The sequence below is a fragment of the Dermacentor silvarum genome, chromosome 3, assembly GCF_013339745.2.
Source record: "Dermacentor silvarum isolate Dsil-2018 chromosome 3, BIME_Dsil_1.4, whole genome shotgun sequence".
NCBI classification, from domain to species: Eukaryota; Metazoa; Arthropoda; class Arachnida; order Ixodida; family Ixodidae; genus Dermacentor; species Dermacentor silvarum.
Genome location: NC_051156.1, coordinates 198,397,667 through 198,412,095, shown reverse-complemented (window position 1 = coordinate 198,412,095; position 14,429 = coordinate 198,397,667). Strand labels below are relative to the sequence as shown.

Sequence of the window (14,429 nt, the reverse complement as noted above, 5' to 3'; positions counted from 1 at the left end):
AAAGCAAACGTCACAGTTGAAGAAAATTTCTTTTCTGGTTTGTGGACTGCACTCAGGATCACTGTCCTTCCGGGGCTGTTGCCTTACCATATAAGCTAACAATGCAACCATAGAAGATGGCAGCCAGGGACCAAATTATTATACAGCTTGATGTGCTGGAAGTTTCAATAAATGGATTATTCAATTGAGTCTTGTAAATGTTCACAGGGGGGCACCACAAGTTTCACTCATACCAATTTTTCCTGACGTAAGGTGATAGTGTTTTATAGTGAAGCTGTGTATGGCTAGCCGATTCGTTCATCTGTCACCCGTACACAGAAACTATCATCATCAGCAATGGCTCGAGTGTCGTCGTCATCTTCCACAGCTGGCTCGTTGGCGCGCTCGTGCCACTGCTCCTGGGTTCGTCGTCGTCGTCTGCTTCCACAGCTGGCTGCGTTGCTGCTAATCATTCCAGCATAGAATTTCACTTCTCTGCTGTCGTCCTAATGGGGAGGCCGCCTTTACGGGGGTATGAGTCAGTGCTTAAGGGGGTATGAGCCATTCATTGTCTTACGTGATGAACAGATTTAATTTTGAAGTAATTTAATTTCGAAGAATCGCAAACGGCAATGTGACAACGGTGGACTGAGGGCATACCGTCAGAGGCGTAGTTTTCTCCGTCGCAGCTGAACATGTGTGTAACCTCATTAAGAAACACAGACGTAACCAATAACTGAGGAAGACTTTAATGTACCATAGGAATTAACCCAGTGATAAACAGCGGGGCTGCACGTTTTAGCTTCACTGGTTAACCATCTGTACAAAGTGCTTGGGCGGTGATTTTTTTAAAATTATTATTAAAGCTCAAAGTGGCAACACAATGGACCAGAACTATACCCAACTGTATCTGATAACTTCACTCAGACCATGTAACAAGCAAGACACCACTGAGCAGCGTGCGAGCCTTCAGAACTTCACTCCGACCATGTAATAAGCAAGACACCACTGATAAGCATGTGAGCCTTCAGAATGAAGAATGAGTGAATGAACGCACCATGTCGCCCTTCCTTGTAAATGAGGAGGCAGCTGAGGCAAGAGAGAATCAGGATGGTGCCCATGACCATTGAGACGGCCACCATCCATGCTGCCGTGCTGAAGTCATCCCCGCCGGCAAACATCTTCTGCACCACTTCTAAATAACCAGAGGAAGCAAAAGCAAAGCATTATTTCAAGACTGAGAATTAACACTACTGCCATGTTTCTTGCTCGTTATTTATGAGCACATTATCAGTGTTATCAAGCATTTAGGTTGTTATTGCTTCACCCACACTTAATTATTAAATCATGGGCCTGTCAACACGACATAGCCCTTGCACAACCCGAGCAGCAGAGAGAGGGAGAGTGAAGGAGGAGAGGGGAGAGCTGGGACACCATAGACACATTTTCAGCATTGTATGAGCCGCAGAATTATAGCTTATACAGGTGTCACATGGCACACTTTCAATCGCGATCAGATTCCTAAGGTCGTGATTGGCTCCTTTGCGCAAGCTGTGGGAGAGAGCCGATTGCAGTAGAGAATTTCGATATGGATCAGGCTCGATCGCGATCAGAGTGTCTGTGTGACAACGGTATTACATTAAGTAGCATGGCAAGGCAAAGACAGAGAAGGAGGGAACTGACAAGTCAGTGCATGTTCTGTCAGTTCCTTTTTTTGTCCTTGTCTTGTCGCGCTACCTAAAGCAGCTGTGAATCTACTCCAACTTGCCCACCTATCTTGTCCTTTAGCAGAGCCACGCACTGCTCTTGCAGTAAAACAAAGTTTTCTGACCGCACCATACTATGTATCATATGCTACGCAGGCTGGAGGGAAATCTCTCGCTGCTCGCATTCATGACCAAAAAATATTGCGTCACATATGAAAAAAAGATATAGGTATGCAGTCATGTAATTTGCGTAACATTTCGTGCCACAAGAAAATGGCATAATTACTGCGTGGAATGTGCCGTAGGTGTAGACGTATTTACCTTCGAATGAGTGGAGTGGCACACACCACTTGTGCTTGTGACAAAACCATGGTACACTGAATACTGCTGGCGCAAGGATGCGGAACTAAAATGCAATCTGATGTAGCCTTGCGGCCACAAGTTGTGATTGTAATATATATATATATATATAAGTAGTAGTTTTTCATCCGAAGCGGCACAACTCAAAAATCATTGAGCTGCTAAACATAAGGAGTAAGATTTCTAAGACCGCACTACTTGCATAGCCCTACTGCTAAGTATGAAATGAAGTAGAAGTACTCACCATGAGGGTGACACCTAAACATCTGAACACCAGCCAGCCATAGCAAGATGACCGAACGACACACCTTCACATTTTAAGAATTAGGACAGCTCTGAGTGACAGTGCTGTGCGGCAATGCTGGGGCTATATGTTGTAACAATTCTTTCCATTTTCGATTTTTTGTCTTTATTTGCCCTTTGTCATTGGCTTTCACGAAGTCGGCCCCAGCAACTGCCTGGATTGGCTAGTCAACAGGGCATATGAAATGAAAAGGATGGAATTGGGAAAAGGTAATCTCAAAATACGGCGCCTGCTTTTGATACTATTTGCTCTCCACGAAGTTGGCTCCCGTAACACGTACACTGCAGTAGCACTTTTGTAGCGAGAACTACATTGGCCGTATTGTCGCCGTTTCACTGTGGCCGGTGGCCGCACTGCGAGCTGAGCCGTTGCCTAGCAACCGCCACAGCTGGCAGCACCACTCGTCACGCCATCTGGCATGACGTCAGAGGAGGAGCCGGGGAAACCGCGTTGCAACAACAGAGGAAGAGCCGGCGTTGCATCGTATATATAGAAGGGGCGTCTTGGTGGGATTCGTCGGTAGATATGGAAAGTGAGTCAGAGAGACTGAAAGAAGCCAGGCTTCGTCGTCAGAACGAAACCAAGAGGAGGCAGCGAGCCGAGGAGACGGAGGAAGAATGAGCCACACGCCTCGAGAAGCATCGTAAGTACGAAGCGGCCAGGCGAGTGGATTCAGATGAGGATAGCACCCGAAACGTGTTCAAGTCACTGGGCGACAACCCCTTATCCTCCAGCCTCACCGACCATTGGGCCGACTTTGTGGCAATTGAGAAACAACAAGATGAAGACTTTCAAAATAAATGCGTTACACTTTAAAATGTCTAGTCTTTAATGTAACCATAACTTAACGAGAGGTAACAACCAATCCTAAACACTCAGACGTACGAAGCCTAAACGATAAAGATGTAACCGTAGAGAGAACCAAGCTAAACAATAAGATTAACCGTGCCTCTCGCTACACACACCCAGGCATAACCTGAGTTAAGCCACAGCCAATTTTTTTGAAGCTGCAATTCCTGTGCGTGGTGACGGGTCAGTTGCCATATTCCTCTGGTGCATTGTGACCCATTGGTGAATCACCAGGGAAATGTGCTCCTTTGAAACTTCCTCAAGGTGCACAGAGATGGCACCACATCCCGTCAGATCAGAAGCAACAAGAATTTTTTCCCTCTCTGCTCATTTCTAGCAAAGATGTCACTTGCTGCACTACAGGAAAGCCCTGCAAAACTGTAAAGGGGAATGACCGCCGTAAACCAGCTGTAACCGCCGCAGTAAAAATGTTAAAATGAAGATTGAACCGCACCTGCGGGGTCGAGCGGCTTGGAGGTGGAGGCGTACACCGTCGTGGCTTCCCCGGGACCCAGGCGGTTAGAAGCCCACATGCGGAACATGTACGGGGTGCCCGGCTCCAGGTGGTACACAAAGAACTGCCGCTGCATAGCCCACCATAAAAAGAAATTGCATTGTTAAAGAAAAGGGTGCCACTTGTTGTTAAAGAAACAGACATATCAACAACAACATCAACATTGGCCAGTGCCTCACGAACCAATATTTGAACGAGTAGCATCTCTCACTTCTCAGGATCATCGGATTCTGACGACGACAGCGTCTCGACACGTAGGCAGTGGACGCCGATAGATGTAAAGAGCCCCCCATCGCAGCCTCCTAGGTTTGTTTTCTCGGCCGCGCCTGGCATAAAGGTACCCGTGACAGAGGATGGAAACTGTGCGTGGTATTACTACAGAAAGTCAGACAATCTTCACTGTGCAGTACAGTGAAGCCCCCCCCCCCCCCCCAACCCTCTCTCCATATTTTCAAAAAAATATTTTGCGTGTGCCTTACAAATAAAGTGCCTTTAGGGACCTTATTTGTTATATGTACTATTTTGGTTATTTCAAGATACGCAGAATGAATTAGGCAAATTAAAAAAATCGGTCTTTTTGTATTATTTTTGGCCAAAAATCTCGGTAGGGAAAGTGTTAAACTGTTGTCAATAGGAAACATGCCTTCGGTCTTGAATTGATGCGCCATGCAACTGCGAGAGCAACTGCAGAGGAGACCTCTCCAAGACAACGCCAGGTGCATGCCCGCTTTTCTCTAATTCGAATACCAATTTGGAAATCGCTCGGACTTGAGCTCACTTCTCCTGTCTTTCACCTACACCGAGCCCATACCTAGCCTTGATGCTTTTCAAATGCTAAGCTGGAGCGCAGTGCCTAAAGCTTGTTGCATGGTCCTACCAAGCATGGTCCTACTGAGCCAGGCCACACTTTTTAGAGGGGAACACTTACTGAGACTGGCCGACCCTTTCATTGCCCTACACTCGGTGCTCGTTGTAGGCCAAGTGTGCGCTTGCAGCAGTGCACCAGTGTATGCACAGTAATGGCTGACCCAGCCCTGTACGCAGCTCACTAAGCTCAATCTTGCAGTGGTCGGGACACATTCGAGTATTGTAGCGATACCACAACTCTCACTGAAATGAGGTCACTACAGCCATTGAATTTATGACGTCACACGCTCAGCAGTAAAAATGGCACAGCTACAGAGCTATCATGGCAGCTTCTGGTGGAAAGGGTAAAGGGAACGGAACATGAGAGGAGAGATGGGAAAAAAGCAGTAGAGAGAAAAATGCATGCATAAATGTGACAGAGCACACAACAGATAAATCCACTTATAACGAATGTGATAATTCCACAAAAGCAGTAGTTATAATTGGACTTGCCACAAAAAAGAAGTGAAAAGTGAGGATAAAGGTGGTGGTTACAATGAGCACACCTCTCTGCTGAAAGAACTGAGTGAAGGCCGCTTTCTTTTGAGCTGCAGTACATTATTTGCAAGATTTTTTTTACGAAGTTCAAGTACCTTTTCGCATATGAAAAAGTGGAACACTTGAGCTTGTGCAACAGGAAAAGTTTCTCCTTTATTACTAACACCTCGTTGCTGCCTCTTATCTGCAGTGCGAGCTGCGAACTGGTGTAAACACTTTTGTCAGCAAAACCAAAAGCATACCTGGTCACGTTGGCATGGCAGTATTTGAGCCCCGTGTTCTGTCAAATGTGCTCGCACATGTGCAGTTGCTTGTTTACACATAATGCCATCGTCATCGCTGTCTGTGAACCTCAACGTGTCCTCAGTACAATCCATTGTGGCCTTAATTAACCTAGATCAAGTTCGTCTTGCAGCATATGTACTATCAACCCAAAAAGTTAACAGACCAATGGATCTGACAAAAAGCTGAATATCTCCGCAGTCTCAAAACGCAGCATGGTATTACCATTTCCACCCTCTACTGGTATATGCGAACAACATTGTAATGTATGGTTTTACTGGCTACTTTTAAAGGCTGCTCGGATATTTAGCGTTTTCGGATATCCTGTGGTCCATAAACTTTTTCGGTCGATAGTACAATAGTGCAGAATGTCAAAAACACATGACGCGACGTGTTACCTATTTAAATATTTAAATAATTTATCTTTTGAATGAGCTTTCGCAATCAAAAGATTGAAAGCAGTGCATTGTTGATGCACGCTACGTGAAATATACATCTGTCGCCATCTTAAGGGGGGACACGGGGCAAATAATTGCGGTTTTCGGCCAAAAAATGTTTCCAGATTATCACATTTTCAGGTTCCTTCACTATCTGAAAATGTGCCAAAAAATTTTTCTCACCAGTGCAGTAGACATGCTCAAAAAAGCGTTTTTTCACAAGCCGGTGACTCTGCGCAAAAGAGAATAGTCCGATTTCTTGCAGCATCGCCGTGCTCGCGGACTTACCGTGGTTCACTCATACACAGCTGCAGGGGGCGAGGAGGAATACCACGTGCTAACTGATGGTTGCAGTGATAAGAATCATGCACAATGTGAAAAGGAGGCAGCGATGGTCCCATTACTTTTTTTAATAGCTGCCGCAACTATTGCACGTCACTTCGTCCAGGGCCAATTTCGCGGCATTTCTCTCAGCGCTCCTTTTACTCGAACTGAAGCTCCGCTTTTGGAGACCTTGTTTTGGCTTTCCTATGCACTGGTTACGTGATCCCTCCACAAGTTTTCGAGGCAGTGCTTGGAAGCACCAGCACCAGGCAGTGCTTGTCACGGGCAAAAGTCAAGGGCAAGTGACAGCTCAAAAGTGGCTCCGAAACAAGAAAGCTTGCAGCTATTGCCACAGAACAAAGCTGAATTGAAGAAGAAGGCCCAACGTATGCCACAGGAGAGTTTTACTTACGACAGATGCAACTTGAATAAGATGACATGCTTCAGAACTTTTGGACCCAGTTTTTCCCAGTTTGTGTTATTTCACAAAAGTCCGTGATTGCAAAAAAAAAAAAAAAACGTTCTTGTACAGTTGAACCTCGATATAACAAAGTCGGTAAAATCGGCAATTTGCTTCGTTATATCGAAATTTCGTTGTACTATTGAAATTCGACTTTTTATGCAAATAAGTATAGTCGCCGATCGATTTTTCTTAGACAGAAAGGGGCCGCAAAATCTACTGAATTATCGAACAATTGAAAAGCCGCAAAATCTACTGAATTATCGGACAATTGAAAAAAGTAAATTTTAATGAGAAAACAATTTATTTTGTTGAATTTAGGAGTCGACGACGAATTATACGGTTTCACACTACGTCAACAATATCTTCACATCGGCGGTGCGAATTAAGCGAAGCCAGCCACGCTTTCACGTACTCCGCCTCCGCGGCTGATAGCATCGCCTACACTGGGATGGCGCTATCATGAAAAGCGCCGGCAGCGGCGAGCGAATGCTTCGTCTGCCTCTCGTTTCAACGGGTCTCAGAAAGTTCGAGATTACGCAACCTCCTATACTAAACACGTGGGAAGACAGCTTACATGATGTCGCGCCATCTGTCTCGGCACGCCCACTCCTTGCACATCCGACATATTACATCCAAGCAGTGTGTGCGGTTGCGCATACACTCAGCCACGCTTACGGCCAGCCGAGACGTGCTAGGAATCAAGACGTGCACTATCCTCCCCGCCCCCTTCGCACGCGCTTGACAGCATCACCAGCTAGCTCGCTCCCCTACCATCTTGTGTCACCCTCTCACGCTTTCACTTGCACCTACATCACTTAGTGCATGGGGCGTGATAGGATCTTATCACACGTGGACTTTATATGGAACATGACGCTGCTCCACTTCAGCGGTCGCTCTTGTCTGCAGTGCGGAATTTGAGAGGTGTGTTTGCAAGCAGCTGCTTGTAATTCAATCGTTTGACCATCTGCGTCCACGTAAGTTTCTATTTATTGTCTCGGTATCTCTTTTTGTGGCGGCAGCGGAATTTCGTTATATTGAGGTTCTAAATAGATGGTCTTCTACAGTCAAGAGGTTATGAAAAGTTAAATACTTCGTTATATTGAAGTTCTTTATATTGAGGTTTAACTGTATAAAAGAAGGTAGACTTACGATTGGCATTTAGCATAGTTGTGCCCGGTGGCTGTTTTCAACAAAGAATGCTGCAGTGACAGACCTGCAGCGATGAAATGCCATTCGTGCCCCTTCGTCCTTGCAAGGCCAGGGAGCTGCCGACTAGATCAGTGTCACCGGAGACTAATGAACAAGCAATTATGTTTCGTATCTTCGACTGTTCGACAGCTCAGAACTGATGGGCGAGACAAATTCTGAGTCATCGGTCTCATGCATCGTTAAACGGCATCGTCGCTCTTTTCTGTCACGGTATGGACTGTGACAGTCAAACAAAGGAGCTCACTTCGAGACGACGACAATGCCGCCCTTCGTGGAGACGATATTTAGCCCGAAGGCCCATCTCTCTGTCAGGCTAATTGTCATGGAAAGCCCCACAAATCTTGCAAGGGGCCAACGACGAGAATTTCCGTGGGAAAGCCGTCAAGTTGAGGTTCCCAAGTCGCCAGGCGATTGCCCGTATGTGGGGACGGTTGCGCAACCTTGGAGGCGTAATCCGGCGGAATGGTGCAACATCAGAGGTGGGATTTTGCGAACGTTTCGGCGATTTTGATTGGCCGAGAACAACAACAGTGAATTCCCCCTACGAGAGAAGGGGGGAAAGTGAGGGGCTTAAAAAGCGGACCTTCAGTGCTGTGAGGTGTGCTCGTTCGTGCTCGTACTTTGAAACCATCAAAATGTAAATGCTGTAAACAAACCCCTTTTTGCATCTCTCTTGGATGTTGCCCCAGACCTCTTGCTCGCTGGCCCCATGGTACATCAGCAGCCACATAAACTCGTAATGACCGCTCGGACATGAGTCGCAACAACTGGTGGTTGACAGAGCTGGGATGGAACCGCTCTGAATGCCAGTCCCAACAAGTCTTACCGGTAGGATGCTTACTGAGGTAGAATTTTATGCAGAATGCAACTGTGGACTCACATTTTCAGATTCCACAATTTTTTTTTATATGAAAACTGAAGTTTTGGCCGGAAGGTGGAAATTCAATTCCTGGTGAATCCAATTATGAAATGTTTTTAAAAATAAAAACTGTGGTGACTGAACGAAACAGCACTATACTGGTAATTTCCAAACCAATTCTCTCTGAAAAATAAAAAAAAAGTGTTCGAATTGGGTAAATACTGCAATCGTTTATGGCAGAAGCTGGGCTAGTTGAATTTCTGTTAACCAATTCATTTCCATCGCTTCGAGAGAAACAAAACATTCAGAGAGTAAAAGAGAACAGGACAGGGAGGACGTTAGCATTCCTTGTACTTTTCTCTTTTACTCTCTCTACATATTCAGTTTCTTCCAAAGATCTGGAAATGCCTCAATTAACTGTAATCATTCACTGTTAGCTACTGTTTGAGCTAGAAAATCTTTCTAGGGCACGACAAAAATAGGCTATATATCAACGGGGATGAAATGTGTTCGATACATTAAATGTGCCCTAAGGCTCCACCAAGACGTACATCGCCACTAAAGGGGTCACTACTGTAACCAAGCAAGAGTCAGGTTCAAATTTTCTGCCTAAGGCCAATTTTCAGATCAAAACAATGAAAGTTAGAGCTCATAAAAATGCATGGGCGACAGCCGGGACCATCACTCAGGATCGAATTAACCAAAAAATCTAATTAACTGGAGTTGAATTAAAGGATGTCTACTGCACGGCCTCTCACGAGGTCCATAAGCCTTCACGAAGCACAACAACACGCTTGAATCCCTCTGTGCCAATGTCAGTCTGTACCACTGTCCCATAATCCTCTACTCTGATTAAGGGTAGTTACAGAAAAAAAAAATGCCTCGTCACCTCACGGCCACAGATGTCCCAAGCAGGTATCTCAGCTCTTCCAACACACAATTTCTCAAGACTTTCCTGAAGACCCTTTGACTGCCCTTTTGCATAGAGGGTCATTCTGCACTTTCAGTACTCACAGCGGCAGGACTGATGTGCACAGGCAAGTAGTGGTGGGCTGCGGCTGAGCTATTGGCCGGCGGCTGCTGTGTAGGCTGGTAGGCCAAAGTGAAATGGGAGAGGGGGCAGCCTCCGTCACTGGTGATGTGCCACCTCACAGTGGCTACAACAGTCGACGGATGGACTGTTATGTTTGACAGGCGCCCTGGGGGAGCTGGGGAGAAAAGCATACAAGATTAGCATAACTGCGTTGTTACCAGAGAACAGCTTGACACTAACAAATACAAGAAGTACAGTACAAGTAAAGTACAGTTGACCACAAAATTTTATGGACCACAGACCTGAAAAAAAAAAGAACAAAAAAAGCAGAATATCTTCGCAGCCTAACAATGCACAATGCAGCCTGGTATTCACATATCTAGCCTCTACTGCAAACAACATTGTGATGTACGGTTTTGCTGGCTACTGTTACAGGCTGCTCGGAAATTCAACGGTTTCTGAGATCCCGTGGTCCGTAAAATTTTGTAGTCAACTGTAGATATTACATATTTGTACAGGGTCGGCCACTTTCAGAGAAAACACATCATTAGTATTCAAGCACTCACAGCAGCTGATGTTGATGATAAAATTAAAAAAACTATTCTTTCTTATCAACACCATCATGAGGTGTTGTATAAGGCACGTTTTCCCCGTGAAGTAGAAGAAATGTTAAAGTTATACCAACTTGGATATTAATGAGCCACTTCTAAAAGTGAACGACCCTGCACATACTTGCACTGCACAGACTATTACATGGAAAAAAGATCAATGTATTAGGAATGAGGCTGAACAAAATGAGCACTTGAGCTAGCCACTGTATGAGCCAATGCTAGCCAATGTAAGTTAGTTGTGAGTGTACCAAAATATGTTGCAACTTGTCCACACAGGATGAGCCTGCACTGTTGCGAAGAGGGCGGTAAATGGCCATGATTAGGTGTGTTTTAATGTGTGTGTGTACGTGCGTGCATGCACAACATTGTGGAGGAAGTTTCTGCCACACAAAGCTAAACGAAAGATAGCTGCTCTCAAACAATCTACCGTTGACTGTTACGTTTGTGCTGTTTTCAGGTTCTTGCACGCTAATAATGTGGCACTGGCAGAGATCGACCAGCACTTGTATGTGGTGAATGTACCAGACACCACGAGCGATTGCATAACTGGACAATAGTGCAGGCATTTTGCAGAATGCTGGTCCAATCAGGCGCGGATCCAGGGGGGATGTCCGGATGTCCTGAACCCCCCCTCAGATTTCTGCATCGCCCCTCGCTGACAGGGTGGTGGCCCTGTCGCCATCACCCTGTCATAATATAGCCACCAGCATCCTGCAAAAGTATTTTTCGCGAGTACCAGTGGTAGCAGCCATGTAGAAGTAAAGCTAGCTCGCTCACACGTTTAGCTGTTTTCCGTAGGGGTGCGGTGTCACGAAGCTGTCGTAGTTATTTTTTCTCATGAACACTGGGACCTCCTGGCGCGGCCGTGCCTGGCGGCATCTTGCGAACGAGGGGATGTGTCTTTTGTCAAGCACGCTGATGTCCGCGCGAGCACCTTCGCACCTGATTAACTTAGTTCGCCTCGGGGTGTCATTGGTTGCCTCTTACCGTTACCTGGAAAAGCCAGGGGTGCGGTGTAGCGCGTTCATGCCGGAATAAAAAGCTAACAAAGCGGACAGGCGTTGACAGCAGCAACGTGAATACAGACAATGCGAACACAGACAGCCAAGCTGTACCGTGCAAAAGAGGAGAATGCGTCGAAGGACCATGAGTCCGAGGACAAACATCACCGTCTGCAGTCGTTCACTCAGGAGAAACTTCAGGAAGAAGTCGTCTTGCCGCGCCTCCTCCCGGCGGCAAGACACATCAGCCCTCGCCCTCCTCTGAGCAGACTACAAAACCGTCTAGTACACTGTAGCCGGACCAAGCTGAGAACACGTCGTCTTTCTTTGAGTTTTATGTTGTCTCCTGTCAAAGTACCCCAATGTACAGTCTAATCTTGATCAACTTAAACAGTAAATAGATCAACTTAATATGTCCTCCTGTCCTTTGCAATTCGTCTGTCTTCCCTTCAATTCAGCGTAGCGACTGCGTGGAATTTAGTGCTACAATGTCACAGAAAAGGATATTGACATTTTTAAAGCGAAAGCCTTAAATTTTGCCTTAAATCTCTATGTTTCAAGGTTGCTGTGAGGTATAGACGAGGCAACCTAAAGTTTGCCCGCGCGGCACCAGCGCCGAATACTCCCCTGGCGGAAGGATGGAAGTGCCGAAGGTCGTCGCTGGGCCAGCGCGCGTCCGTGTTCTCTATGGCGAGCACGACCTCATCAACCAGGAAAGGTGGCATGCAATGCTGCTGTGCTGTTGATTGCCACAACAGCCTCGAAAGGTCGAAAGCCGCCCGTGAAGTCCTACAGAATTCTGGGGAAGTGGTACGAGAAGGACAGACGACAAGCGTGGACAACTGCAGTACGCCGAGTCAAGTAAGTCACGTACTTTCGCATTCTCGTGCAATATCACGGCCGCTCGATACAAATGCAATAGTAATATGCCTGTATTTAGCGCATGGCCGTTTGTTTAGACGTGTCGCATAGTTTAATCGTACAGTGCCATCCGCCATGTTAGCTTAGCAGTAAATGCATACGTGTTGCGCCGCTAAGCTCGATGACGCGAGCTCGATTCCCGGCCACGGCGGCCGTATTTAGATGGGGACGAAATGTAAGAATACACTTGTTACCGTGTACTTTGATTTTCGTGCACGTTAAAGAACCCCCGGTAGTCAAAATTATTCCTGAGACCCACCATTACAGCGTGCCTCATAATGATAACATGGTTTTGGCACGTAAAACCCCCGAATTTAATTGATTGTGCTGTTCGTTCACTCACGATCGGCAAGTACGAGGTCAAGAGAATTGTATCCCTTTTTCAAACGCTGAAACTTAAATTGCTGGTTGTGCAGGCAACAAAAGGGTCCGCGCGCTACTTGTCTTTTGTGTGGTGGCAATCCGTATTTAATGCAAGCTGCGGTCAATGTGTGCATCGGTAAGCAGCAGATCGGAAAGCAGCTGCCCGAGACGTGCACATTATGTTTGTTGCTTGGCCATGCTTTCTAGGTTCACAATATCCAAGCATGCTTTGAAGTAATTGAAGCCTTGCACATTCTTCCTGCTTCACTCTTCCTGCCAGGAAAGTAGCCGGCCATCGGTGTGAGCTTACTTTAGCTGCGGCGGGGCATTTATTTGACGAGAAAGTAGATTTGCTTTGATGAGGCATGTATCGCTAATTCTTGCGCTTGTGCTATGGTCCCAAGGTAATCGCCGGTTACCGTGATCTGGGATGATTACACGGAGCAGTTTGTACGAGCGATTTCTCATGAGTAGTGAAAAGATACCTTGCTCACTAATGCAATGAGTTGTCATCACTCTAACCTCTAGATTGAATAAGGCACGTTATACATTAAATATTTATAAAGCATGATATAAGGCATTATGTGCATAGGCAGTAAGTATACATCGTTAATTAATTTTATTGGCTTATTGGTGCGTAATGCATGTGTTATTTCTGTGCTGACAGTGCGGATGCCACTCCCTGGGAGCCAAAATGAGAGCAGCCGTGTGTGCGCGCCCAGTGACCAACGAAACCAACCGCAATCGTCACCGTCTCTGCACATCTCTGCAAGCATGCATGATCGCTTTGTGACTGCACCATAGAGAAATAAAAGAGACTAAATTACTGAACTCAGTGTGTACCTCTAACTCGATGTCGTATACAATCTTGTTGGACACCTCCGACACGCACTTGGCTTTCACTGTCACATCACCGCCCACAATTTGTTCAACGCCACACACGTGTGGAAGTAGACGCTGCCCATTTCTTGAGGTTGCCGACACAAAATAAGCTGTCGGCGTCGGCAACCTTCTTGAAACCGCATTGCAGTCTTTGCATCGCTGTCCAGCAAGCACGCGATCTGCCGCCAACGAAAACGGAGCGCCGTGAGCATGAGCAGTGAAGGAAAGCGCGGGCGAAACAACGTAAACAAAGTGGAGACTGCACCACGGCGCGACTGCACTGCTTGACATTTCCACATTGGAGCGCTGTCAGGAGGTGCAGTAGCGCCTTCTGGCGATCGTTTTCTCGTCTGTAGAAAAAGTGAGTGAGCGAGCCTCGCGCTCGTGCCACTACTCGCGCGTTCGTCGGCACTGGGGAGGATGAGGGAAATGTCAGGCAGTGGCGTGGGAGGGCGTCAACGGAAAGGGCAACGGCAGCATTGAGAAGGAGGAGGGAAATAGCAGCAGCAGCGCAGTAGGGGCATTGAGTGCAAGCGCGGTGGCGGCGCTGGGGAGAAGGAGAGAAATGTCAGCGGCTCGCGTAGAATGTTCTGGAAACGGCGGCAGCACGCTCGCAGCGCACTCGCGCGCCTTGTTACCTCGGCACGTGGGCACAGAGCTTCATTCCAGATCGTTATGGGTGCAACTAAGCTTTCACCTTCAGATTCTTAGTAAGTTATAAGCATCCCTTGTCATTTTTTCTCCTGTGTCCAAGCGTTTGTTTCAAGATACTGAAACCAGCAAAGGTAAATATGCGTACCACAAAAAAAAAAAAGTATAACGACGCTCTTTGATTTTCGAGTTTTCTTTTGCTTAAAGTAAGTCCCCGTGAATGTACATGTATAAAAAAAAATGTCACAGTTTCGCCCTAAGGGCGAAGCAATGAATG

General features: G+C 46.5%; 1 protein-coding gene across 3 annotated transcripts in view; it reads right to left on the bottom strand.

Annotated features, from left to right (window-relative positions):
* Positions 1-14,429, bottom strand: part of LOC119446440 (contactin-1a) — a 31,547-nt gene that overhangs the window by 9,420 nt on the left and 7,698 nt on the right. For all 3 annotated transcript variants that reach the window (XR_007466145.1, XM_037710872.2, XM_049664150.1), the window contains exons 3-5: positions 9,705-9,898; positions 3,653-3,782; positions 1,037-1,174 (exon numbers count right to left, since the gene is read on the bottom strand). Coding sequence is in view for 2 of the 3 variants with exons in the window: in XM_037710872.2 (XP_037566800.1) it covers positions 1,037-1,174; positions 3,653-3,782; positions 9,705-9,898 (462 nt within the window). In the remaining variant the exon portion in view is untranslated. The remainder of the gene's footprint in view (positions 1-1,036; positions 1,175-3,652; positions 3,783-9,704; positions 9,899-14,429) is intronic.